Here is an 11,856-nt window from a genome sequence, read left to right as displayed (position 1 = left end):
ATTGACAAATTTATTTTTTGAACCAGTTGAAGACACACAAATTGTTGAAATATCGTTCACTAGATAACAATGGCACTCTTCTTTTAATTTTGATTCTATATCTTCAGGAGGAGTTACCTCAATCCTTTCTATATTAACCAAAATGAAGTAGATTGACAAATTTATTTTTTGAACCAGTTGAAGACACACAAATTGTTGAAATATCGTTCACTAGATAACAATGGCACTCTTCTTTTAATTTTGACTCTATATCTTCAGGAGGAGTTGCCTCAATCCTTTCTATATTAATAATAATAATAATAATAATTATAATAATAATAATAATAATAATAATAATTATTATTATTATTATTATTATTATTATTATTATTATTATATGCTTATAATTATTATAAGCTTATACCAAACTTTAAGTGATAAACCTTCCTACTTGCCCATTTTCAATTCATTTACTTTACACTGCCTCATGTAAGTGTATAAAACTTGAAAATAGTGATTGTTATTCGCTCTTCTTACTACCGATTTTTATTTACAACGCTAAGTATCATGTTCTTAGTCTCGATGCCGAGAATCAGTTTTTAATTAGTGTGAGATTTTGTTTTAATGGTAACACAGTTTTTGTCTCGTAATCTAGGAATGCATGTAACATTCTCGTATTTAAATGGTAAAATAATTTTTTTGGATTGCAATCTAGGACTGCATCTGACATTACTTGTATTATCTAAAAGAATTAAAAATCGATATTGAATGTTTTTATAACATTTTCGTTTCCAGGACATAATTTGTACAACTTCTTTTTAGGTAGAGTAGTAATTTATAATTCTAATCTTGCGATTGTCATGTCTCCGTGTTACTTTCTCCTTGAGTGTATGTGAATTTTGTAAATATCGGCTACATGTGTGGAACACAGGCTTTTGTGAGATTAAAGACACCGAAATATATCTTACTGATTGTATTATATTCCATTAAGGTAATCGCTTACTTCGACTCTTTTCAAAATAAGAATGCTCCTACGCCATTAAGATTTCAATCCTGTCGTTTCTTAATATCATCGTGCATGCTTTTTCTACCGAATGATTCAATGAGCAGGTGTTTTCGTGCGCGCTATTTCTATATATATCTCATAATTCTAACGAAGGGTTTCAACATTCTCAACCACTCTGCCATCATTCTTAACTACTGCTTCAACATCAAACAGAATAAAATTTATATATATTGAAATAAAGCATCTAAAGACGATTGAAATGATACTAACCGGAATGTAGAATTGAAAATAAAAATGTAAATGATGAAATTTCCTGTACTATAGTGCAGAAAATTTCAGTTAATTATCGTATTGACTAACCATACGAATTAGACATGATACTTATTATCATTATTATTATGTTGTTTTTTCTTCTTCTTTCTTCAAATTTTCTTCCATTTCTCGCCGAGTGTTTTTCGTACACCTAGGGCAGAGAAACTCGTTGTATGCATTCCCAGTTTACACACGCAAATTCACAGGTAAAACATGTATTTAAGAAAAAAAAAATTAATGAATGGATGTTGTTTTCACAGCGATAATGCTCTTCTCAGTACATGAGTCGTTCCAGTTAGCACGATTTTTTGCACTTCCTATCATTATTATTATTATTATTATTATTATTATTATTATTATTATTATTATTATTATTATTATTATGACACTAGTCAACAATTTTTGAAAAGTTGTGTGCCTCTTAAATGAGATTGGTTAATTCTTACGTATTTTCATGTCCTGAATCCAAATATCACCTTGAAAAATGCTTATTAGCTATAGGCATAAAAATACATGACACGTGATATTTGATTATTTTAGTACAGCCTACAATATGTGTCATTATATCTAAAGCTGTCGTCCGTATCTACTCTCTGCCTTTATACTTGACGCTTATAGAGGGCTGAAGAATAATCTCTTGCCAATGTCCAGCAAGCATCGTTTTGCATCATTTTTCCCTGGTATCACTTGTCCATGGTTGAAATATGTTGGTGAAGCCCTTGACTATGTTCGTCACTAACTGCCCCACAGTTCGCTGGAGAAAAGTCTAAATGTGAGTCCAAAACGTGGATTTAACGTGACATGTTACATCCCATGTTCTTGTAAGCCTTGATGAGGTTTTCTACCAATTCTGAAGATAAATGAAAACTCCTTCTTCTATGGTAATGTCGCTCAGTTGGGGGAATTTTGATATACATGAATCCCTGACTGGATTTGTTCATAGCCTTTGCAAAGTTTATCGTGTTGTTTGGTTCAGTGAGAAGTGGATGTTGAGCATTGTTCATCCCAGGCTTCAATGGATGACGAGGTGGCCAGTCTCTCCTGATACAGTGGGAATCTCTTGCATGGCTGTCCCATTCACACAGAGAGCAGAGTACTTGGTGCATCCGCCCTGCAAGCCCATTACAAAAGCAACGATCTTTAAGTGACAACAGAGCTGCCATTGATATTCACTATATTTTATGCATTGCAGCATAAGCTTTATATTCTCATAAGTTCCTTTCATATGCGATGCATAGCGCACAAGAGCTGAATGTTCATTACTGCCATTATGCAGCAAGACAACTTTCAGACAAGTTTTTCATCAATCTATGAACATCCTTCACTGACTGGGTTCGTATTCAATATTGAATACGATCCCAGACCATTAATATTCTTTCCGGCCAATAAATCACCTTCCATTATGAAGAAACTGCTGAACTGCTGCTGACAGTCATGAAATTTGTCGTTGTCTTTCGGGTAATGCGATCGAGTTGGCTAATCCCCGCTCAAGTCCATTTCAGAATGGATGCAGCCCTATATCCTTGCTGCACATCTGCACAGTCTCAACCAGTCTTTTCTTTTCAGGCTCTGTTTTTTGCGAACAGTTTTAAATCATGCATGAAGAGAATGTGGTTGAAACTAGGTCCATTCTTTCTCAGTTCACAGTGCGCATTGACTTTGTGTAGGACGACAGAAAGTTGGATAAAGGCTATAGCTAATAAAAAAGGTGAACAGGAATCTTCCTGTAAGATATCTCTTTTGATTGTTACCTCGGCTAAGTGCTGGTTGTTACAGAAGAGACTTTTTTTCCAACTAGACATGTTGTTCTTAATCAGTGCACACACGTTCTCAGCTATTCCACACATGTCGAATATTTCCAGAATCCACGAATGCGGCAACATGTCATAAGCCTTTTTAAAGCCTATCCAGGCCATGTACAAGCTTTTTGGCTCCGTTTGTAGTTCTTCATTACAACCTTGTCTATCACAAGTTGGTACTTGGTGCCCTTGGATCTTTTTCGGCATCCCTTTTGTTCTACGGGAAGTAGATTGTTTTCCGAAAGGAACGGATATATTTTTCTTGCGAGAATGCCTGTTAACACTTTCCATAAGAGGTTAAGACAAGTAATAGGTCGGTAATTGACAAACACATCTTTCATCAATAATGTTGTCTTTCCCTCAACAATCCATTCCGGAACTGCACTTCTTTGTAGGCAATTGTCTAATTGCAACGCAATTCGCTTGTGTGTTGACCTAACCCACTTGAGCCAAAAGCCTTGAATTCCGTCTGGTCCTGCCAATTTCCAGTTTGGCAGTTTTAATACCCGTGCAGTTACATCTTCCGTTGTTATGCGTACATGATCCTCTCGCGGAGCCTCCGGGCGATGGAGTTCGGATCTCACGGAATGAATCCACTTAGCACCGTGGTTGTAGGAAACTTCTTTCCCCAAGATCTTATTCCAAAACTGGCGGGTTTCCTCCGCTTCAGGTGGTATATTATCTTTTGTATATCCTAAGATCTTAAAAACTGCCTCTGGTTATTTGAGGATAAACTGTTTTGCTGGAACTGCGATATGCGATCAGTGTAGCTTTACACCTTTAATGTTTTTGCCTGCACACGTTGTTTTAGAGTTTCGATTATTATTATTATTACTATTACTTTATATCGTAAAGACAGCTTCCAGTTAGCTGGCAGAATCTTTAGCACACCGAGAAAAATGTTTAGTGACATTTCTTCCGACTTTACGTTCTGGTTTCACATTCTGCCGAGGTCGACTTTATCTTTCATCTTTTCGGCGGGTCGATAAAATAACTACCATATGAGCACTGGAACCGATGAAATCGACTAACTCCGTCCCTATAAATTTTAGGTATTGTGCAGATAATAAAAAGGATTATTTTATATCGTAATTGATGAACAATAGCGATCTTGGTTACAGGTTTCTAAGGCGCCAAGTCAATGCTAAACTGGTTATGACGAGAACAAGAAAAATCTATGTAACTCGATGCTAGTCGAATATTTCAAAACTCTTCATTCGTAAATAAGCGATTTTCACTTTCCTCGTTCATATTTATATTCACCACTTCACAACTGCAGAAGATGTGGATATAATTATCTATCAAACCCGATAGTAGCCTTCTTTTTTAGGTGTTGATTTTTTGATGACTATGTCCTAATTCTAGATTATACACCACTTCTTTGATGCACAACGTCTTTCACAGATAGGAGAAGTGAATATTTGCTTGAAGATGTCCACTGTAATTCTGCCTACAAGTCACTTTCTTCCCGTTTTAGTGTTAAGTTGTTATCCCATGTCAGTGAAACCAATCCGAGTGATCCTTGAATTACTGCTTTGTTCTACTATCCAAGCTTTGTTCATGGTGTACTTAGTCGTAGAGGAACCTATGGAGATAATGAAAATCGGACATGCAAACAAGATATCCAAGCCATTTCAGTTGATGTACGTATAGTGGGAAATCTATATCAGAGCCGCCAATGAGATTTTCATAAAACTCTCAGATCTACTAGACACGAAATAATATTGTGTTAAAATAGAAATACAACGATATTTTATTGACTTTTTATGTAGAACATAATAATTGCTCCTGCTCCTTCTTCTTCACTTTTTCTTCGTCAATTCCATTTGAAGGAGTAAGCAATTTTTTTATTTTCTGTCTACTCTTTTCAATCTTTTTGAAGTACATTTTGCTTACACAGCCTTGCTTAAAGCCCTTCAATAATTATTTCTGGTCTTCTACGTAGTGTTTTCCACAATATTTCTAGTAATAAATTGCTTTGAAATTAATCTCTTTCATATGCTCTGCAGTTTATTACAGAGCTTATTCTTTCAACATACATTGATAAATATGGCAAGATTGTTACATCGGACTAACTACTGTATAACAAAATATTTTGAATTCAGAATTTGTAATGTCTTTTAATTTGTATTCAGGAATATATTCAGCAGAGAGAAGTAAATTGACTGCTGCTAAACAATAATATGTCTATTGAACGTTTAGACAGCTTTCTGACAATGAATGGAAAACGAACAGCTAGTAGAATAATAGGCGAAGGTCTAATGCAAGTGAAGAGCTGGAAGAATGAGATGCGTAGAATCCTATGTTATTTTCAGTTTAATATATTAAATTAGAAAAAAATTCCCATCTTCAATGAAAGTAAACATTAAGGAATTTCAAATAGTTCTACATTTTCATTAAATGTTTCGTAATTAAATATGGTCTTGCCTTTTCTCCAAAGTAAACAGCCTTAATATTTTTGCAATTACTTCCAATGCATGGATCAATTTTGGGGAATTTAAGATTCTTCAATAATTCACTTGGGTTGATATCCTTTACCAAGATTTTCAAACAATCGCCTTTAAATCGTCAACTTGTTGTTTATATTCTAAGGATATTAAATGCAGATTATGTAAACTGAAATGCTCAAGATACAATTCAACATTCCCTAAATTCATCATCAGTGGATTCACTTCTAAAATAAATAAGGTAAACATCAAATTTGTTTTCTTTAGTTTTATTTGCTTCTTTTCAATAGCTTTATACTGGCAGGGGTCGTATGCTACTCCTGTAGATTGAATTTCCTCATTAGTAGGGACAGGATCTCCGGTGAGGCAGAAATTGTGTTAAACCAATGAATTAGTCTGTTGAAGCTTACATCCTCTGCATACCAACCTCCCGCAATTCAAGGTTTGGAGTTTTTTGGGTATGTTTAGAACAGGACTATTTATTTTTTATGTTGTAAATTCTTCTCACTATAATTTAAACTCTGACTATAGCTACTATTTCTCCGAAAAGCCGCCTTCTTTGTGTAAACTTAGTTATTTCAGTCGCTGTGAGAAAAATAATATATTTAGTATTTTTCAAAGATTTCTAAATGCCTGGGCAATGCACCATGGGCAGCTTGGCTAGGACACAGAGCGAAGTAATGACAAATTCACATTATCGTTCTGTAACTACTGGAACACAGTTTCGGTGCCTATCATGGAGGTAAAAATTCTTACTTGCAAATTCAATATTTTCTGGACGAATATTTTTTTCACAGCAAGTAGAATTGACAGTATAGGTAAATAACAAGAGCCGTTCCTTTGACGACAGCTACAGTATCTAACAAAGCATCTACAATAACATGCTTATTGGAAACGAAGTTAAGTTACATCCGTAGCTAGAATTTGGTTAACTGAAATTTCTGTACATTCATCAAACATTATAGAAAACGTGTTTTGCAGATAATCTTTATCAGTTTTTCCATGAAAAGCTATTCCCAATTGAATGAAATGCATACATTCTTCTTGTTAGCTTTTTAGCGGCGTTACGACCCAGAAATATTCTTTTACCGCCATAAGATTATCAATGTTTTCAAAGAAAATGTTATACTCAATAGCCATCAATAAGCAATTCACGGCAAAAGCAAACACTGTACGGCAGAATTGCTAGACACAAAGGATTTAATCTAGTATAACACCGCAAATACAAAAATCCATACATATATATATGTATACATGTATATATGCATTACATACATACATACATACATACATACATACATACATACATGTGTGTGTATGTGTGTGTGTGTGTGTGTGTGTGTGTGTGTGTGTGTGTGTGTGTGTGTGTGTGTGTGTGTGTGTGTGTGTGGTAAAAAAAGAATAGACTGATCAAAGTATCATTACACACGTTTCAATAGCGTGTCATTTATTCAACAACGCATAATAATTACGCAGTATAACATAATTTCTCATTAATGCGCAACTGCGCCATTTCGTCATTTCTTCAGGCGATATCCGACATTTCGTCGGCAAAATCAGGTCGAGCTATAAAGGTAAATATATTTGTATATACTATTATATGAAAGGTAAGATTCATTTCAGAAGATATAAGTAATATGGATTTCTCAAATGGGAGAGGAGTTAGACAGACTTATAGCTAATCAAATCATCACATCTGTAGACGCGGCAAAATTAGTGGATATATATGTGAAGGAGTGGTCAAAGAATCGTGTCACTTTTTAGATGAATGCACTCTACAACCAAATTTGAACCACAGACCGTTTGCGGCTCTTACGAAGGGCTTCTACACTATTGCTGTTAAACAAATTCTACTCACGAGTTATTGGACAATCTGTTAATCCAAGACGCTCAATGTGCTGCGAGGTGGGAAAACATTGTGAACTACATGATGACTTTTATATGGACAGATTTACTTTTGGCATAGCAATTAAGACTTGCCTATTTGTGATTATCTACTCTAAAAAACTGCCAGTGACTGCACAGGTTCAATTAAACTTTTATTCTTCATGTATTACTATCATTTAATTTAGTATAAAACGTTCCTGCATATTATAAACTTCCAGTATTTACCTAGTGATCAATGTCTCCAAAATGTAACCGGAGTTTTTAGGCTAGTTCTAGATAACAAGTCAAAATTTATCGAATCACTAATAACCACGACGATATAATGGACGGCAATATAAGAACATTACTGAATATCTCTCAATTTGTCTGTTTTCTGTCTTTCCACTCTCTCTGTCTCTCTCTCTCTCCTTTATTTATTTATTTATTTATTTATTTATCTGCTCTCTTTTTCCTTAATTCCTTTAGTTTTTTTGTCATTGTCTACAAGATCAAATAGTTTAACATATGTAATCTGATAACGTTTCGCTCGTCCTCCTTTCATTTTATATTTTCCTCGTGTTAATAACATTAATACCAGTATAACAGATGTAGTTTGAATGATTTTCATTATATCACGTTCCCACGAACGAATACATGCTTATGATTAGATTTCTAGGGAAAACCGAAAGTCACTGTACCCACATCGTTAATGATCTTATGAACGATATAGATAGTAAACCTGATTGCCCCATTACATAAAACTCCAATTTTTACAAGGTAACCTATTCCGAAATCGAAATATAATGAGTTTAACAAAAATGTTATATTATATTCAATAACATGCATGTCTTGCATTACATATCGTTCCAGTGTCAGTTTATATGCAACACCGCATAAGTCATGGTCCTTAACAGATTTTTTCTAAAGAGATCAAGGATTCGAGTGTCTTACATTATATTGGGGTTCACAGTTCGTTAAGTCCGATTATGTGGTGGATGCTCTAACTCATACATGCGTATATATATATATATATATATATATATATATATATTGACCCTAGTCTGGGTGTGTATAGATCATGGTGTACCTATGTACCTATGCACCTAGACATCTGTGGGTACATACATACATAAATGCATACACAGATACGTGACTGTGTATGTGTGTTTGTACAGTGGTGCATTCGAGAGTTTCGTTTACTTAGGAGCTGATTTCTAAATTTCACTGGAGTATAAATACCTGTAATGATGATACTTAAAAAAATGAAATAATTTTTTTTTTTAAATCGAGCTTACAAATTTCTCGATAAGCAAATGGTCATATTATTTATACCCAATAACGAACTACGGTACGTTTGATTCGCTTGCCATCATTGGAAGATGTTGAATATTTTATCATGCTTACTTTTAGCTGTAATCTTTTTAGTCTTCTAATTCTCTTTTAATGAAACACTTACAGAGCTTAATTCAGTTCAATTAAAATGCACGGGTAAGTAACGCAGGGCAAGCCACATTATAATTTGCAAATCAATTCACCCACAGATTCAGATGTAGAGTGTGCATCTCCCCTCCGATGCGTTTTTTTTTTTTTTCATATTTTATTTTATATTTATTTTTTGATTCAGGTGGAAAAGCATGAATGTGTTGTTTGCTAACTCTCAATAATTTTTATGCTATAAGTGATGAAAGTTTATGTACTTATGCCAGAATACAATATACTTAGAGAACGTTCGTCTAAATAAGTGGTCAGATTCGCCTAATGTTTTCCACTGTTTACTTTTGATTCTTAATTAAAGAATTAAATTTACACATTTTACATCACTTATTTCCTCTACTGAATATGGTTGTATAGGGAAAAAGTTCACATCGAAACCAAACGCTTTCGTGCTGAAAATCTTAATGCAAAATCAAGAACAAGCGTCCTCAATTACGGCTACCAGTTATCTGGCAGAATCGTTAGCACCCCAGGCAAAATGCTTAGCATTTCAAAGATATACACAGATAGACTACTTCACTTAAACGTTTGTGTCAAAATTTTCGTCGCACCAGCTGCGACCTGTTTACTTACACGATTTTGCTGCAACTAGTTTAAATGGTGCTAGTCATTATATACATACATATATACATTATGTATGTATGTATGTATGTATGTATATATATGTGTGTGTACGAGGTCCTATCAATAAGTATCCGGACTCTTACCATAGTAACGTAGCTAAAGCACGCTGAGAAAAGCCGCTTGGCAAAGATTTACCTTGAATTCTGATGTGCATGCGCTCTAAACTTTCACGTTCTACGTCCTAGCTCATTTTTGCTATTTACAGGAGTGCTTGGAAGGAAGGTGTGTAGTGAGTGATCGTTGCATTGACGAAGACAGAGAAAGTTGTCATGGTAACACCTGCTCAGAGGCCTACGCAAAGTTGCAGAACGTGTATGGAGAGGAGTGTATGAGCCGCACACACGTGTACGAGTAGTTCAGTTGTTTCTAAGATGGCCGAAGAATGTCGATATTGAGGCCCGTAACTAGCAGAGAAAGCATCGCAGATGTACGTGCAGCTGTGAGGGTAAATCGTCGAATCACCATCCGTGAGTTATCAGAAAATGTGCAGATTAGTTATAGTTCACATCAGTCCATTATCCCTGTAGATTTGGGTATGAGATGCGTGTCTGCCAAATTGTGCCAAAACTGAATTCAACTGACCAAGAAGAGACTCGGGTTTCAGTTGTACTAGATCTTGACTGTGTCGAGAACAATGTAAACTTTTTGAAAACTCTGCGTAGGCCTCTAAGTAGGTATCACCAGGCTTTTGGCAAAATTTGATGCAGATTCTCTGCTCAACTCTCTGTTATGGTCAATGCGACGATCACACGCTACACACATTCCTTCCAAGAACTGCTGTAAACAGTGGAAGTGAGCCAGAACGTTAAAACTTTCAGCGCATGCACAACAGAGTTCAAGGTCAATCGGTGCCAAGTGCCTTCACTCTGCGTGGTTTAGCATTGTTACTATGACAACACTCCGGATACTTATTAATCAGACCACGTATGTATACATACATACATACATACATACATACACACATATATATATATTATAATGATAATAATAATAATAATAATAATAATAATAATAATAATAATAATAATAATAATAATGATAGGGATAAAAATCCAAATTTACAGGTAAAAACTCAATTAAATTCAATTTATCAAAAATTAAAATTCAATTAAGTTTCACAGTATATAATATATAATATATAAATATATAAATTAGAGAAAAGAGCCAAAGTTCATGAACTCATCTACGAAAATTCACGGTCATATATAGAAAAATTTAATAAGTAAATACACTAAAAAGAACTATAATAAAATACAAAGTAATAATCATTAAAATAATAAAACGACAACACGTGTTTCATAACCAAATTTTCAAATAGAAAATCAAATAAAATCAAATCGATTAAAATAAATCGATCGAAAATTAATTCTATTCAAAAATATAGCTAATCTTCTTGTCCAAATACAAAAATAATAATAATAAAATGAATGTATATATATCAACCAACAATAAATAACAAATGAATTTATATTAAAATACTTATTATATCAAGAAGTAAAAGTACTTGTTTTACTAATAAATTAAAGAAAAATATTTAACGATATTATACTTATCGACGCTTTAGTTTAAACTAAAATTAAACGTTATACTATTAAGACATCGTTTATTAGAATATCAGCTAACAATATATAACAAATGAATTTCTATAAAAATACTTATTTTACCAATAAATAAAAATGTTTAACAATATTATTAAAATAAATGTAATACTTATCTTAACGAAGTTTTAGACTAAACTAAAATTATAAACGTGACATTATTAACTTTACGTTTATTAGAATATAAACTTACAGAAATATTAAATGAATTTATATAAAAATATTTATTTCACCAATAAATTAAAGAAAAACACGTTTAATTAAAAATAACGTTTAATTTTAGTTTAAACTAAAGCTTCCATAAATAAAATATCGTTGAATATTTTTCTTTTATTTATTAGTAAAATAAGTACTTTTACTTCTTGATATAATATGTATTTTTATATAAATTCATTTGTTATTTATTGTTGGTTGATATATATACATTCATCTTATTATTATTTTGACCCGAAGATTAGCTATATTTTTAATAGAATTGATTTTCGATCGATTTATTTTAATCGATTTGATTTTATTTTATTTTCTGTTTGAAAATTTAGTTATGAAACACATGTGGTCGTTTTAGTATCTTAATGATTATTAGTTTGTATTTTATTATAGTTCTTTTTAGTGTATTTACTTATTAATTTTTTCTATATGCGACTGTGGATTTTCTTGGATGAGTTCATGAGAGTTGGTTGTTTTCTCTAATTTATATGTATATATATATATATATATATATATATATTCAT

The 11,856-nt window shown here is 33.1% G+C and overlaps 2 protein-coding genes across 2 annotated transcripts in view; both read left to right on the top strand.

The window, feature by feature from the left end:
* LOC106873188 (follicle-stimulating hormone receptor) overlaps positions 1 to 11,856 on the top strand; it is a 471,564-nt gene that overhangs the window by 39,904 nt on the left and 419,804 nt on the right. The gene's annotated exons all lie outside the window — the stretch shown is intronic.
* The window catches only part of LOC106874638 (leucine-rich repeat-containing G-protein coupled receptor 4), an 81,583-nt gene continuing 78,616 nt past the window's right edge, over positions 8,890 to 11,856 (top strand). Inside the window, exon 1 of the mRNA XM_052969426.1 lies at positions 8,890 to 8,897. Within this exon, the coding sequence (XP_052825386.1) occupies positions 8,890 to 8,897 (8 nt within the window). The remainder of the gene's footprint in view (positions 8,898 to 11,856) is intronic.

Source organism: Octopus bimaculoides, chromosome 7, assembly GCF_001194135.2.
Source record: "Octopus bimaculoides isolate UCB-OBI-ISO-001 chromosome 7, ASM119413v2, whole genome shotgun sequence".
Lineage (NCBI taxonomy): Eukaryota > Metazoa > Mollusca > Cephalopoda > Octopoda > Octopodidae > Octopus > Octopus bimaculoides.
This window is presented reverse-complemented; position numbering and strand designations above follow the sequence as displayed.